Source organism: Lycium barbarum, chromosome 3 (genome assembly GCF_019175385.1).
Source record: "Lycium barbarum isolate Lr01 chromosome 3, ASM1917538v2, whole genome shotgun sequence".
NCBI lineage: Eukaryota > Viridiplantae > Streptophyta > Magnoliopsida > Solanales > Solanaceae > Lycium > Lycium barbarum.
In genome coordinates, this window is record NC_083339.1 from 19,813,550 (window position 1) to 19,830,119 (window position 16,570).

General features: G+C 35.0%; 2 protein-coding genes across 3 annotated transcripts; one reads left to right on the forward strand and one right to left on the reverse strand.

The window, feature by feature from the left end:
* Positions 1 to 6,454: 6,454 nt before the first annotated feature.
* LOC132630674 (L-type lectin-domain containing receptor kinase IV.1-like) lies at positions 6,455 to 8,895 on the forward strand. Its single transcript, XM_060346231.1, has one exon. It carries the CDS (start codon positions 6,536 to 6,538, stop codon positions 8,522 to 8,524), a length of 1,989 nt encoding a protein of 662 aa, XP_060202214.1. The 5' UTR covers positions 6,455 to 6,535; the 3' UTR covers positions 8,525 to 8,895.
* Positions 8,896 to 10,272: 1,377 nt separating this feature from the next.
* LOC132630675 (laccase-4) lies at positions 10,273 to 14,298 on the reverse strand. 2 transcript variants are annotated; one of them, XM_060346233.1, is made up of 6 exons: positions 14,119 to 14,298; positions 13,852 to 14,003; positions 13,198 to 13,442; positions 12,963 to 13,091; positions 10,876 to 11,127; positions 10,273 to 10,608 (listed from the first exon to the last, which is right to left on the reverse strand). In XM_060346233.1, the coding sequence occupies exons 1-6, from the start codon at positions 14,239 to 14,241 to the stop codon at positions 10,478 to 10,480; spliced, it is 1,032 nt and encodes a 343-aa protein (XP_060202216.1). In that variant the 5' UTR covers positions 14,242 to 14,298; the 3' UTR covers positions 10,273 to 10,477. The 2 variants fall into 2 exon arrangements, with proteins under 2 accessions (XP_060202216.1, XP_060202215.1); XM_060346232.1 differs by having other exon boundaries at positions 10,876 to 11,838.
* Positions 14,299 to 16,570: the final 2,272 nt, after the last annotated feature.

Genomic DNA, 16,570 nt, shown 5'->3' on the forward strand with positions numbered 1-16,570 from the left:
AAAAAAAAAAACAACAACAAACAAACAATCAAGTACTAGTATTTTCACTCAGAACCTGAGAAACATTGAGCACAAACAAACCGTGATTACAATACCCTTTGCCCACAAAAACATTGTCCTTGGTTAACACAACCTTATCAGATTCAAATGAAACTTTCACCCCCACTTTTCCTAATAATCCCACTGAAACCAAATTGGTTTGGATATTAGGAACATGCAATACTTCAGTCAAGGCCAAAGTTTTTTCAGATGTAAGTTTGAGAAGAACTTTTCCTTTTCCAAGAACTTGAGCAGTTCTTGAATAACCAAGGTACACCACTTCTTCTCCCTCATTGACTTGGGTGTAAGACATAAAATCAGTTTTATTGGCACAAATATGCCTAGCAGCACCAGAGTCTATCACCCAGTCACTCACACTGGCCACAATGTTCACTTGGGAAATGACCGCAACAATAATATCATCTGCTTCAGCCAGATTTACTCTTGGCTTAGCAGGATTGTCATTATTCCCAACTCTGTTTCTACACTGAGCAGCATGATGGCTTGGTTTTCCACACACATAACAATTGCCTTTTTTCTTGAAAGTTTGATTGTTGGCTTTGAGATTGTAACCAGGTTCGTTTTCATACCTGGTATTTTTGTTGCGAGACTTCTTGTCTTCCACAAGATTGGCATTTGTGGTGATCTCTTTTCCTTTGGCAAAAATTGATTGTTTTCGGTTGGTATCTTCTATGATGATGTGTTTCACCAAATCATCAAGAGATAACTGCTTTTGTTTGTGCTTCAAATTTTGTTTCTAATCACTCCAAGATTGCGGTAGTTTTTCAATCAACATACCAATAACAAACTTTTGTTTGGTAGCATCTTCAGCAGTATACTTCGCATGCAGCGAGTCCCAAATTTCCTTTGCTTCTTTATTAGAACAATACACATTGAACAACTCGTTAGAAAGAGTACTTAGTATAGTGTGCTTACACACCTTGTTTGCATAAACCCATTGATTTTGTTGAGTAGAAGAAGAAGATTCATCAAGTTTTGAATTTGTTAGCGCAGACGCCACACCATACATGTCAAGAGCAGAAAAAATACATTCCTGCCATCTCTTAAAATTTTGTCCACCAAAAACTTCCACCTTTGAAACATCAGAGAAGTATTTGGCAAAGTTCTGTGGAGGCGCAACGGCAACAACAACAGGAGATGTTTGTGCAGCAGGAACACCATCGGTGTTATCGATAAAGGTAGCGACAACAAATAGTAATTATCCTTAAGATTGTTGGAAAAAATCTTGAATTCACGGAAATATTCGTAGCTTGAGGCGTGTCAATTAAGACATTGTCCTTAAGGATATTTCACCCGGTTAAGGTGTATCCCCAGGATTCAACAAGCTTTTCTAGTACAAAACTAGGAGCCAGAATCTAACAAAGATTAAACAATTTTATGAAACCCAGCAAAAGGAAGTGAGGAGTAGAAGAATGTTTTTTTGTTTCTTTCTGTTGATACACTCAAATTACACCTATTAATGGTATAACGCGGACGTTGTCAAATATAGTAACCCAACAAGGTTGGGGTCGAATCCCACAGGGAATATGGTGTGAAAAGGTTACTAAAGTCGTAGATGCTAAGTTCTAGGTCTAATGTCTTAATCCGATGATTTGGGTAAAAAGTAGTTTTTCTATAACTAATTACTAAACTATTGCTTTGGTAGAAATTTAGGGTAAAAGAAACTAAGGTTGTGTCCCCGCTAGATAGGGTGTATGATCATGGGTATTGATTTAGATATACTTATAATGAATCATTATATGAATGCACTTAATCTCTATGTGAATCTCTACTATTTCCCAATAAATAAAGATTATGTCTTTCTATGATTTTCCCAAATATAAAAAAGTAACCATGAAGAACGATTAATCATGCCAAGTAAATTCTTCTTATTCCTAAGTGAATTTATTATACAAAGTTTAAAGCTTTGTGTCCTTATTAGTTATTCTTACCAACCCTAATTATTTTCCCAAATAAATTAAGGTTTATGGCTTTAATCAATGTTTGCAACCATTAATTATGAATGAAGAATGAAGAATAACTAAACCCTAATAATCCATTATTTGTATATCAATCACAAACCCAATCACAAAACACCCATCATTGGGTTCACAACCCTAGTAAGGGAATTTAGCTACTCATGACAAAGAACAAGAAAGAAGAAATTGAAGAATTCATAATTGCTTACTTTGGAATGAAAGAGGAATTGATAATACTTGAATTGATGTTTGAATCTTCAAAAACTAGAGAGAATTTTTTGTTCTAAGTCAAGAGACAAAAATATAATAACTGATAACTATTAAAACCCTACAATGACTATTTATAAGTTTTGGAAATATAAAAGTTACAGATTTGCACTTTGGTCCCGTCATTACGAAATACGGTCCGTAAATCACTTTACGGACCGTAAAGTGGTTTACGCCCAAGTCATCTTCTCAGTTGTGTGCAACTTCACCTTTCTGAAATATGGACCGTAAAGTGGTTTACGGTCCGTAAACTGCCTGGTCGTATTTCAACATCCAACACTTCGACTTTCTGCCAGATGCTCAACTGGTTAAATACGTGATGGAATACGGACCGTAAACTGAAATACGGTCCGTAAACTGAGCTCGTAAATTACCATCTTCTCAACATGCCTCTGGTTCTGTTATCCTTTAATACGACCATTAAATACGGCCCGTATTGTAGAATACGGAACGTAAATTGCATTTACGACCTGGTTCTGCACTTCAACTGTTATTATGCCGAATCTGTTCCTTTGCCAGAAAAACACTAAAAACCACGTAAAATCACATAGGCTTGCTTAAAAACAAGTAAAACTTATAGCAGAAAAGCATCAATTTGTGGCGTAAAATCACGCCACATCATCTGTGTATCCTCTATCAAGGAAAAGATATTGGAATTTATAGGCTTAAGAAGTTAAATCAGAGAACTTTTGAACGGCTAGCCATAGAGGCTAATCAAAGCTAGTAAAAGCTCAGCAAATAACGTGGGACTTGAATACAAATAATAGCACTTAATACTATTCAAGGATATCAAAGTGGGCCATCAGTTACTATTTCAAAAAATTGACAGCTACAGTGTGTGAAAAATTAAAGTTAATTTTTTGGAAGAATAAATATCATAGATATTTAGAAGAGTTTCTAGAAAACTATAATGTAATATCTTTGATACATATTGTATTTAAGAAATGTCTAGAAATTCTAGACACTTAGATATTTATAGTTGAGGATAGAATTATCTAGATCCTTTTGTATCTAGAATAATATCAAGATATTCTAGAGTAGTGGTAGGAGATAAAGATAACTAGATTTTTCTAATAGATGTATCTAGAAGTATTTCTAGAACCATCCCTATACAAGTATAAATAAGGGTGGTCTTAGTCATTTGTAACCAACCTAATAGAAAGTCATTCAAGTCAATTCAAGAGTCTTTTTCCATTACAAAATTCTCCTTTCCAAAACTTCCTCTTCTTTAGTTGAATCTTCCAATCTTAGTAACAATCTTGGGCTAGCAGAAGGTTTCTCTGATTTACTTTTCTTCTGCTATATTTCTCTACATGGTATCAAAGCCATAGCCGTAGTTGGCTTCTGGATTTTATTTCAAGATCGGGTTAGTGGTAGATTCAACTGATTTCTCTAAATGGATTTAAGCAGCCGTGTTAATGGACTGGGGATGGAGTTGTTGACTCAATCCAACTACAAGGTATGGAAGACATGTATGGAGTCATACCTTGTGGGAGAAGATTTGTGGGATGTTGTTAATGGTAGTTACACAAGTCTTCCTATTGACGGACCGAAAAATAGCAGCGCATACAAGAAGTGGAAGCAGATTAATGCGAAAGCGGAGTTCATCCTAAAGAGGTCCATTTCTCACAACTTGTTTGATCATATTATTAGGTGCAAATCAGCTCATCAGATATGGAGGACCCTCGATCGACTGTTCAACAAGAAGGATGAAGCCCGACTATAGATATTGGAGAACGAATTGGCGAACACCACTCAAGGTAATCTATCTATTGCTGAGTACTTTTTGAAGATTAAAAATTTATGTTCAGAGATCTCTTCATTAAACCCCGACGAGGCTATCTCTGAAGCACGAATGAGAAGAATTACCATTCATGGTTTGAAGTCAGAATATATTCCTTTTGTTACATCAATTCAAGGATGGGCTCAACAACCATCCTTGGAGGAGTTTGAGAATTTGTTGTCATCACAGGAGCTACTAGCCAAACAGATGGCTGGTGTGTCGATCAAAGAAGGGGAAGGAAATGCTCTTGCAGCTAACCGAAGGAATCTTAAAGTAAGGCAAAAGCAAAATGGCTCAAGAGAGATGGCATATTCTCAATTCCAAGAGGGTTCAAGCTCGCCAAGACAGAAGGAGGAGTCTTCTAATTATGGTAAGAAGCATATTAAATGTTACCGATGTGGTGAAGTAGGACACATAAAAAGATTTTACCGAGCCAAAGAAAGCAACATGGCACAAACCAAGAAAGCTTCTGAAGAAGAAGAAGAAGAAGAAGAAGAAGAAGAAGAAGACTGGGGAAGGTGCTTTGTAGCTAAGACTCGAGCAGTAGACGCCTTGGCTTCCCTTAATTTCAAAAGAGACTAGATTGTGGATTCAGGATGTGGACACCGTCTCACTGGAGATGAATCTAAATTTTCCAACTTTCGAGAACATAATGATTGTGATATAATTGTGACGGAGAATAATACGGTCCATCACGCGGAGAAGGAAGGCATTGGTGACATCAACAAGAAGCAAAAAGATTTCAAAGACATTCAAACTAGTGATATGGTAGCTGTTGTTGAGGTAATCAACGAACGAGATGCTGAAACTGGTAATGAAGGTCTGGACGTGAAGGATGTTGAAGTAGAACCTGAGCAGGCAGTGTCTAAAATTATATATGGCAATAGTGACCATTCTGAAGAAATCATTGAGGGAATTGTAGTGGAAGTTGAAGTCTCTAGTCAGTCATCTGCCATATCAGAGTCAATTACTACCTCAGATCCAATACTGGAAGCCGATGGAGAAGCCGACGGTCAAATAAAGGAAGAGGTTGACATTGAAGGCTCAATTTCATATGGAGACACAAACGGTATGATTTTTGGAAGCTCTGAAGCTGCCAAACAATTTATTGAAGAGCTGGAAAGGGAATTTAGTGGTGGATCCTATGCTGGTATTGAGGCTTTGAAGGAAATTCATGGTCAGATCGTCACCGACTCTGGTGCTTCTCCAGATAACACAATTGTTAAGGATCCAAGACAAAGGGGGGAGTCTAGAAACTCAAGAATGTGAAATTCAGCATGAAGATGATTCATGTGGTTTGCAAAGGCCAAAAAGAAATAGTGGCAAGTCTGCCCGCTACAGAGATGAAAATTTTATCAAGACGTATTCATGTTTCTTTGGAGGCCCAATTATCAGCGGAAAACCATCATCATTTGAAGAAGGAAGAAGTGTCGGGAAAACATTGCTAAGATTTTCACCAAGGCACGTCCAAAAGCTTTGTCTGAGTTCTTCCGCGACAAGTTCAAGATAGCTTCCAAAAAATTACTTTAAGGGGGAGTGTGAAAAATTAAAGTTAATTTTTTGGAAGAATAAATATCATAGATATTTAGAATAGTTTCTAGAAAACTATAATGTAATATCTTTGATATATATTGTATTTAGGAAATGTCTAGAAATTCTAGACACTTAGATATTTATAGTTGAGGATAGAATTGTCTAGATCCTTTTGTATCTAAAATAATATCAAGATATTCTAGAGTAGTGGTAGGAGATAAAGATAACTAGATTTTCCTAATAGATGTATCTAGAAGTATTTCTAGAACCATCCCTACACAAGTATAAATAGGGGTGGTCTTAGTCATTTGTAACCAACCCTATGGAAAGTCATTCAAGTCAGTTTAAGAATCTTCTTCCATTACAAAATTATCCTTTCCAAAGCTTCCTCTTCTTTAGTTGAATCTTCCAATCTTAGTAACGATCTTGGACTAGCAGAAGGTTTCTCCGATTTACTTTTCTTCTGCTATATTTCTCTACACAGTGATATTATTAGAATATCAAATACTCATTAAGAAAGAATTAAGGAATGAATCTAGACCATAAAAGGTGACCAAAATTCAACCATAAAGGCTGACCAAAATTCAGTTACAAAACGTTTGGGACAATCAATTTGTCTCATTAAGAAATCTGCCATTAAGGCTAATAAACTATAGAATTAATACTCTTATATTTCAAAGTAGTCATTAGGAATAGTCCTTCTATTTTTGAGATATTAGATAGAAAATAATATTTTACTAACAAATACAAGCCCACAAAGTTTGACTACTGGTTCTTTCACTACTTGTCACATATCACAACCAAGAAATTAAGTTTAGGACCACATGCAGTGAAGAAAACATATGAATTGACTTAAACGGTGTTCATAACTATTTCAATCATTACATCTGCTTATAACCTCGAGTTCTGATGAATTATTGAAAGACTTATAGCCATGTTTTTCAAGATTGTGGCATTGATTGTGCCTGCTCTTTTTGTTCTTGCAAACTCTGGAGAGCTTGGATTCATTTACAATGGCTTCAATAGAGCAAATTTGAGTCTTGATGGCATAGCACAGTACACACCAAATGGCCTATTACAGCTAACAAATACTTCTAGGCTGCAAAAAGGCCATGCTTTTTATCCCACACCAATCAATTTCAAGAACTTACCAAATGGTTCAAATTTCTCTTTTTCTACCACTTTTGTCTTTGCCATATTGCCTTCTGTTTTGCCTGGTCATGGCATGGCTTTTGTTATTGCACCTGTTGGAGGGCTAGCAGATGCACTTCCAAGCCAATTTCTTGGCCTCTTCAATTATAACACTACCGGCAAAGTCACTGATCATGTTTTCGCGGTGGCGTTTGATACAGTTCCGAGTAAAGAATTCAATGATATTGATGGTAACCATGTTGGAATCGACATCAACGGATTAAAATCCGTTAAATCGAAACCAGCAGGTTATTATGGTGTCAAATTCAATAACATGACACTTGCTAGTGGGCAGCCAATGCAGGGTTGGGTGGACTATGATGGTGTGGCTAAGCAAATTAATGTCACATTGGCTCCAATGAATATGGCAAAACCAAATGTTCCTCTTTTGTCTATATCCTATGATCTTTCACCAATCTTGAATGAAACGATGGTTATTGGCTTCTCTGGATCAACTAGCTCAATTTTTTCGACACAATATGTTCTAGGATGGAGCTTTAAAATGAATGGAATAGCTCAAGGGCTTGATCTTGCTACGCTTCCTAAGCTTCCTCGAATTGGACCGAAAAAACAATCTAAACTTTTGTTGATTGCTTTGCCATCAGCAGTTGTTCTAGTAATAGCCTTCTCTGTGTTAATTTACTATGTAGGAAGGAGGAAGTTTGCAGAATTGCTTGAAGATTGGGAGCTTGAGTATGGCCCTCATAGGTTTAAGTACAAAGATCTTTATATTGCCACTAAGGGGTTCGGCAACAAAGAGTTGTTAGGTTTTGGAGGCTTTGGCAGAGTCTACAGAGGAGTATTACCAACTTCTTCAATTGAGATAGCAGTCAAGAGGGTCTCTCATGAATCAAAACAAGGATTGAGGGAATTTGTAGCAGAAATTGTTAGTATTGGTCGGTTACGCCACAGGAATTTAGTGCCACTTTTGGGCTATTGCAGGCGCAAAGGAGAGTTGCTTTTGGTTTACGAATACATGCCTAATGGAAGTCTCGATAAGTTCCTATATGACAAACCAACATTTGCACTCAATTGGAACCAAAGATTTCGAGTCATCAAAGGCGTAGCATCAGCGCTAGTCTATTTACATGAAGAATGGGAACAAGTAGTAATTCACAGAGATGTGAAGGCCAGTAATGTGTTGTTAGACAGTGAATTGAATGCAAAGTTAGGTGATTTTGGCCTAGCAAGATTGTATGATCACGGGAGCGATCCGCTCACTACACACATAGTTGGAACTGTAGGTTACCTTGCCCCTGAACAAACAAGAACTGGCAAAGCCACAACCATTAGTGATGTATATGCCTTTGGTGCATTTTTGCTTGAAGTGGCATGTGGGAGTAGGCCAATAGATCCAAGGGTATCAGACGAGGACATCGTGTTGGTTGATTATGTATTTTCATGTTGGAGTAATGGTGATATTCTTGAAGCCATTGATCAAAATTTGGGAAATGAATATATTAAAGAAGAGGTTGAGTTGGTACTAAAACTTGGACTAGTTTGCTCTCAGACCGAGCCAGCAGCTAGACCAAGTATGAGGCAAGCTTTAATTTACTTAGAAGATATTGTGCCTCCACCACTGCCAGAGTTGTCATCGTTACAAAGTTCTGCCCTTGGTTTCACATTTCCAGGGTTTGATCATCATTTGGCCATGTCTTCGTCATTTTCTGCAGATAAAGAACTTTCATATCCTTCCTCTGATTCAGACTCTCTTCTTTATACTGGTCCATGATGAGATTAAGAACTTTCATGTTCGGACTCTTAAAAAATGTTGCGGGATGCGTGTCAGATCTTCCAAAAGTAGTGTATTTTTGGAGGATCAACACAGGTGCAACTACATTTTTGGAGAGTCCAAGCGACATGGATTAGAAGTATTTTTTCATTGCCTTCATGAATTATGATCCAATAACAATAGCAACAAGGATTACGTCTTAATTCCAAGCAAATAGTGGTCAGTTGTATAAATCCTTACTGTTCATATCACTAAGCCCGTCTTGGTCTAATATTAAAAGGTTGTTATATTTTTATGATACAAATAATGGACTACTGTACACTCTGAATCATATTTCTTTGATCTATATTGCTATTGACTTCTTGTGCTGTCTTTTTTATTTTTAAGTCAATTATAAGATGCAGAGTAAGATGGGAAATTTTTTGTTTTCTGTTTGATCCTTTAAGATTTGTGCTCTTTAATTTCTGCCTTTTGTGTTCCTTCTTGTTGACTGGGTTTAAAGAGTCCAAAGTCATGGAAAGGGAAGTGGGTTATTCTAACATCCTCATTGAGCCTTACAATGACCTTTGGGGATATCATTTTCTCCACTGGCATCATATGATGTGATTGCTGTGTTTAAAACAAAACCTCTTTAGGTCATTTTCCTATTTGAAGTCTTCCTATCAAGTTTTAATTTTTCTTTTCACACCTAAAAATTTTAAAGGCCAAATACATAAGCGGCCCCTTAAATTTACCACCATTGTTCATTTTGACATCTAGACTAAAGCTTGTTCCTATTAGATACTCTAACAACATTTAAAGTGAGCAAATACATAAGCGGTCCCTTTAGGACTATCTAAGTCATTCCATCAATTTTCTTTAGCTTCTTGGTTGTGAGCAGAGGATATTGATTGAGCAATCAATGCTCTAGAACTTTACTTGAATCACATTATAAATAAAGCTATCATGTCCAATATGAAATATGCAGTTTTAACTTAACTCCTCAAAATTAGTCACCACAGAGCACAGGATTAAGTGAAAAAATAATCTACAATCACATTAAGTGATAAATCATACCCAATATCTCATTTTGAGTATTATATTCACAACTAAATTATGTTTCGAGCCTTTGTACAAGTCAATAATAGCACTTAGGACATGTGGGATGGTTTGGGTTGGGATCCAATCTGCTCAGATGAATTTCGGCGTGTTTGAACCATTTTGCAGCTTCAAATTTTCTTCTGAGAGTTGGTGCATCGCGATCACTAAGCTAGTCTCGCGATCGCGCAGGTGCTAAGTCGCTGGTGCATCGCGATCGTGAAGAGAGTCAGGGTTTGAATTAGGAGGGATAGTTGACATATGTGATAGCGAGGTTCTGGTCGCAAAAGAGTAGAAGTTGATCATGGTCAGCTTCGCTAACGCAAAATCTTAATCTGCGATCGCGTAGGTCCTGGACTGGACTGTCAACTCCGTGATAGCAATCTGGAGGACCGCGATGGGGACTTATAGGTATAAATGTCAGATTTCGCAAACCAGCTTTGTTATTTCACCAATTTTGGACTTCCTAGCTAGCTGAAAGCGAGAATTGAACTGATTGCCAAACAGATTACCCAAGACATTTATGTGCAGCTAACTATCTCACAGGTTTTGTGTAATGTATCTTTGCACTTCATATAGTTGTTGAGTGATAATTATCATGTAAGACCAAACAAGTAGAGAAAGCATGACAAGAAACAACAATGATTATAGTAAGATGTTACAGTACTGAATTAACATTTCAATTTTCAATTTCACAAAATCTGCATCAAAAAGCTTGCTTACAAGTAACTAACGTTTTACAAGCCTAGTATCATCAACTGATTTCAAAGAATGAAGGATACTCTGATAAAATATAATAAACGAGAAGAAAAACAAAAGGAAGCCACTGCCTTAGCAGAAAAGAGAGAAGGTGTTATGGAAGTATAACATGAAAGATCAACATTTAGGAAGATCAGCTGGTGGAGGAGGTAACTTTTGCTTGGGACCTTTTCCATCCATTACCATCCAAGCCATTTTCAAGCCCCAACTTGTATGAACTTCAAGATGACAGTGCATGAACCATACTCCTAAAAATTCATATACACATTCAAAAATATCATGTCAAAAAAATTCAACAAAAAAATAGATATTTCAACATTTTAATTCAAATACTAAATTAATTAAATGAGTTTATATTCTGTGTGCTGACAATGCAACTGTTTTACCCTATCAGGTTAATTGACCAACAACAACATGCAACTCCATATCAAGCCTCATATGGTACTAATAGCTTAAAAACTCTTGATACTATCACTATATATCACTGTATATATCTTTAAATCTAATTTAAATACCTGGATTGTCTGCAAGGAAGCGAATGGCAACCCAACCTCCAGATGGAACACCAACAGTGTTCCTTTCAGCAGGATCAACTAGGTTGAAATTAGCAGGGTCCTTGCTAGAATTATAATTTCCAAAGCCTTGACCAACCACAAAGAAATTGTAACCATGAAGGTGAAGTGGATGACTTTCCGCACCAATAATGCTTGTGTCTTGCATAACTAATTCCACACTAGTATTAAAAGGTAGCCTCACAACTTTTGTGCCTGTAGTAACAAAAATATTGCTTGGTGGAGTGCCTGTGTAATTGAATTTTAATGGTGGATTGGATGGAAAATCTGTGGTATAAACTCCTTTAGATTGGTTGAAATAATGAGATTGAAGTAGTGCTATGTTTGGCTGAACAAAAGATACGTTGTTAACAGAAGCTGCCAATTTAGTGTGATTTGGTCCTTGACATGTTTGGTTCTTAGGACATGGATTCAATCCTAATCCAACAGTGAAGAAAAAATGTTTATCAACTTTTGTAGGAACATTGGCTGGAAATATTGCATTGGCTAAGCTTCTGATTTTCTTGACAAAACTTGTAGCAAAAGTGGTGTCATTGAATACAGGGAGTTTTGGTTTTAATAGAGGAAATTTGTTGCTCTTCTTGGTGTTGGTAGAGGGTTGCTGATATTCTAAGATTCCAGTGGTGGTGGAGTTGTCAAAGGAAGCAGGTCCAGTGGCGTAAGGCCGAGCCGCCATGAGGAAGGTAGCATTAGGGTGAAAATGTTTGGTTTTCAAGAGGATATTTGTGGTTTGTCCTGGTGTTATAAGAATTGTGTTTGTCTTGAATGGTTTCACATAAACTGCATCAACTTCAACAATAGTAATGTTGTGGTTAGCTATGCTGAAGAAAATTTCATCATTTAGTGCAGCATTGACTACTCTCAGTAGATATGTTTTTCCTGGTTTCACCTTCAATTTGAATGCATCTGCAACACACATGAAAGTAATTAACACTTTGTTTCATAATGTATCGTAGTGTATTGTAGTGTGTTGTATTATATTGTATTGGATTGTTTTGATTAGCATTTGGATTGTATCATTTCCCGTCGTTATATAATCTCACACATCAACGATTTGAAGGATAAACCTACAAGAAAAGTAGGGTACGGGATAGAGCTACCATAAAAAGGTATAGTAAATGATAAAATATATAGAATTATTACAGTAGATAGTAAAAATGAGAAAAAGAGACAAGGTAACGACACAATAACACCAAATCGGTCGTTAAATAAAATGGAACTTTTCGTCGTTATGTAACAATGGATTTAAAGATACGATACATTAAAATTTAAGTAACAATCAAAACAAACATTATATTTAAACTAACAACACATACAATACAATAGGTAACAAAAACAAGCTGTAAATTACTATTTTTACATGAACATATGCGGCTAAGGGTGTGTTTGATACGGAGGAAAATATTTTCCTGAAAAATAGTTGTTGAAAAATAGTAAGTGTCTAATTTGTTTCTGGTGTCTGGTAAATAAGCAGAAAATACTATCTCGAAAGTATTTGCATATAATCTACGCAAACACTGCTGGATTGGCATGGGGGGCTAGGGGTGTGGGGCGTGGTGGAGATGGGGGCTTAGGGGTTGGGGGTGTGTGTGTTGGAGGGTGGGTATTAGACAATTAGTGTGGAATGCCATTTATGAAACTTGTTTTTCCTATTTCCACTATGAAAGTCATTTTTCTCATTTTTAAGGAATTATTTTCCTAGAGAGAATGTTTTCCCGAAAATTGGACCAACCAAACAAGAGAAATTTGAAAAAACATTTTTTGGAAAATATTTTCATCCATACCAACACAACCTAAGTCTTATTATGCAAAGGATGAGAGGATAATACTACTTGTCCCTTTTGCTTCTGATTTTTGCAAGAGTTCAAGTTCTATGAGCTGTAAAAATTATTCATGACAATCAAGTCATTTATAAGGTATTACACATAAATCTCTATGATATTAGTTAATTAGTAATTAACCTGACAAAATTGTAACCAACAAAATCGGTTACTAAGTGTATAAAATTAAATCCTTTTTGAAATATTTACCTTTAGCAGAGCAATTGTAGAAAAGTCCAGGAAGACCATTAATGGTATAAGCATCAGAAATATTTGGACCTCCTCCTGTTTGAAGGGCTTGACTAATTATTTTCTCTGTATCTGCCTTCCACCATTCACCTAAATTCCAAATACATCGAATATAGTTCTTGATTAAAAGTTAATGTTTGACAATAAACTAATGCAATGAGTGATACAGCTACTTAAAAATTAAATTGATCATTACCAAAAAGAATGGGGACTTCCTTGAAGGGTTGTGGAAAAGGATAAGCAACACCTTTCTTTGGAAGAATAATAATGGGTCCATAGAGTGTTGCTCTTAACCATGAAATGTGAGCATGCCAAAATAAAGTTCCTCTTTGACCAGTAATAGTGAAATTATACACATAACTTTGCCCTGTCTGAATAGGGCATTGTGCAATATAAGCAGGTCCATCTGCCCATCCACTTCTTAGTTGTCTCACTCCATGCCTGGAGTCATGTTATACACAAATATTTAGCTAATGATACTATTTGATAATGAGTTTAACTTTTATAAACTGACAGTGCGGAAGAAATTTTTAGACTAGGCACATTACAGCCGTACACATACTATACTATCTGGTATTGAGTTTAACTTCTACATGTAGATAATGTAAAAGAATTTTTATGTTTTTCAGATTACCTAAATGATAGTAGCTAGAGGTATCTGCGTATAAAGAGTGAGATTAGATAGTAACCTAGAAATAATTAAAGCATGTTACACTTGCTAACAACAAATTAAAATACTCTAATAGTTCTATGCATTGTCAGCGTATTTAATCCTTTGATAATTATATTGCTTTTGTAACTCATTTTGTAAGAAAAGAATTAGCTTTCAGTGGTAAAAGTTGTTACGTACCAATGAATGGTGACATTGTACTGAGCATTGTTAACAACCTTGATTACAACTCTGTCTCCATCTCTTGCAATAATTCTAGGCCCTGGAAATTGGCCATTCACTGTCACAATGCTCTTTGTTTGACACAATCTCGTCACATTTTGCATCTGAATCTGCAATCACACGAAGCAGTTTGAAAAAATAATTAAAATGAACAAAAGCATAGTCATGAAAAATTGCTGATAATATTAATGCACTAATGAAAATGCACTCATATATGACACGTACATTAAAGTTATAGTGCCTGGTAATCCCTGCATGCTTTGCAAGTGCTAGTGTACTATCAGCTAAAACCAAGAAAAATATAGTAAGCAAAAAGAGATTATAAGTCTTTAGAATAGAATACTCCATGTGTCAAATTGTTTTGTTTTTTTCTTTGTTGATAGATGCTGGAAGAGTGGAAATTTGAGTTGCTTTGGATGGTAATTAAAATGGAAGCGTTATATATATTGTCAAAGTTTGGTCAATTAGGTGGTTAAATAGGGGATTATGGACTCCACATTGACCTGCTTAGGGTGTTGGCCCAACCATACTTTTGAGTCATGTTCAAGTCTGATAATTGTATCATATTATATTCATATTCCTCGTAACGGTTTCTCAGTGAAATCTACTTATCTCTCTATGTATTTTTGCATTATTTTTTCTTTAAGAGTTTTTAGTCATCAACCTTTAATGAGAAAGGAAGTTATCTATGGATCTATACCTTTTTCTTTTGATCGAACTAGATGTACGTAATCACTAAATTAGACGCACAAAAGAAAAAATGGGACAAACGGATCAAAGTTTAAATTTTTATCGATTCGTGTTCGATTCTTTTACCACAATTCATTAAATTTGTCGGGTTTGTTTATTAGATTTTTAAACAAGTATACAGATTTCGAGCCAAATTAATTGGATTCAGATCATCGAACAAATCCATAACTAACAGTACCCTCTATCCGCCCGGGGCAGTGGCGAAGCTATGAGCAATCAAGGGGATTCAATTACATTCCTTTTGTCGAAAAGTTACCGCATAAATCGGATAAAAGCAAATTATTTTATATATATAGAATTTTAAATCCCTTTAACTTCAATATGGTCTTTTTATACATTTTTTAATTTCTTTGTCAGAAGTTCTAGCTCCGCCAATTAATAAGACGTTGCTTTTTACAAACATTGTTGCGGTATACGTTAGTACCCAATAACGACATTTTGCAATCTTAGTTAATTTAAACTATAAGATGAAAAAGGAAATCATGCATGCATTGCATACATATGTTGATGAATTGCCCCAGAAGAAATAAAACTCAAATCGGTAACTACAAGTTCAGTAAAAATAAAGGAAAAGAAAGTTACACTTATAATTAGAACTAGACCGCTTATGCCCGTGCTGTGCACGGGCCCAACACTTTAGATTATAGTGCATCTATGTGTATGTAGTTGTCTTTGAATAGTGATTATATTTATATATATAAAAATATAGAGTATATATTATATTTAAAACATGATTAATATAACATTGTAATTTGTGCTTCGTATCTAAAATTTTATTATATTAATGTTTGCTACGAATACAAAATCGGCAAATTTATTAATATTTTTTAAAAGAGAAGACTTGTTTAAAAGGAAATTATTTTCCTCTCTTTGAGATAAAACAATAGCAATATTTAAGCATACTTTCAATTTTAATTCGATTAATTTAAAGGTGTAAAATACTTATTATTTTTTATCAAATTTTGATTTGGATAATTCTAATTCTAATTATTAAATTAATTTTACATGTTTAAAACGAAACAAAGTAGAAATTGATTTTCTATTTAAACGAAGAAATACTATTTTTTAATATTTGGTAATATATTCTCGGTTTAGCTCATTTTTCTTGTCATGTTGTCTTTTGCATTAAATTCTATCTTATTTTAAAATATAAATATTTTAAGTATATTTATTTTAGTGAACATAACAACTTGATTTTGTCAATATGGGATATTATGTTCAAAACACGATTAATATAACATTGTAGTTTGTGCTCCGTATTTAAAACTTTATTATTTTAGTGTTTGCTACGAATACGCATGATGTTTTATATGGGGCCCCCCTTTTTTTTTTAACATTGTTTGTTTTTTAAATATGGGATTCACTTTTTTTTTTTCAATATTGCTTGATTTTGTTAATATGGGGTCCACTTTTTTTTCCCGTGAGTTTGGATGTGGTGGGTTCCACTTTTTTTTTTAAAATACTGGATGGTGTTTAATATGGGGCCCACAATTTGGGATTCATTTTTTTTTTTATATATATATTGCTTGATTTTGTCAATATGGATACTATGTTCAAAACACGATTAATATAACATTATAGTTTGTGCTCCGTATTTAAAACTTTATTATATTAGTGTTTGCTACGAATACGCATGGTGTTTAATATGGGGCCCACAATTTCTTTTCTTTTTTTAATATTGCTTGATTTTGTTAATATGGGGTTCACTTTTTTTTTCCCGTGAGTTTAGATGTGGTGGGTTCCATTTTTTTTTTTTAATACTGGATGGTGTTTAATATGGGGCCCACAATTTGGGATTCATTTTTTTTATATATATATATATATTGCTTGATTTTGTCAATATGGGATACTATGTTCAAAACACGATTAATATAACATTGTAGTTTGTGCTCCGTATTTAAAACTTTATTATATTAGTGTTTGCTAC

Coding starts and splice junctions, on each gene's coding strand:
- LOC132630674 (XM_060346231.1), top strand. CDS start 6,536: ATGTTTTTCAAGATTGTGGCATTGATTGTGCCTGCTCTTTTTGTTCTT.
- LOC132630675 (XM_060346232.1), bottom strand. CDS start 14,241: ATGGAGTATTCTATTCTAAAGACTTATAATCTCTTTTTGCTTACTATA. Junction 13,443..13,851: donor TACAATGTCACCATTCATTG/GTACGTAACAAC, acceptor ACATGACTCCAG/GCATGGAGTGAGACAACTAA. Junction 10,609..10,875: donor CTTCCTTGCAGACAATCCAG/GTATTTAAATTA, acceptor ATGAATTTTTAG/GAGTATGGTTCATGCACTGT.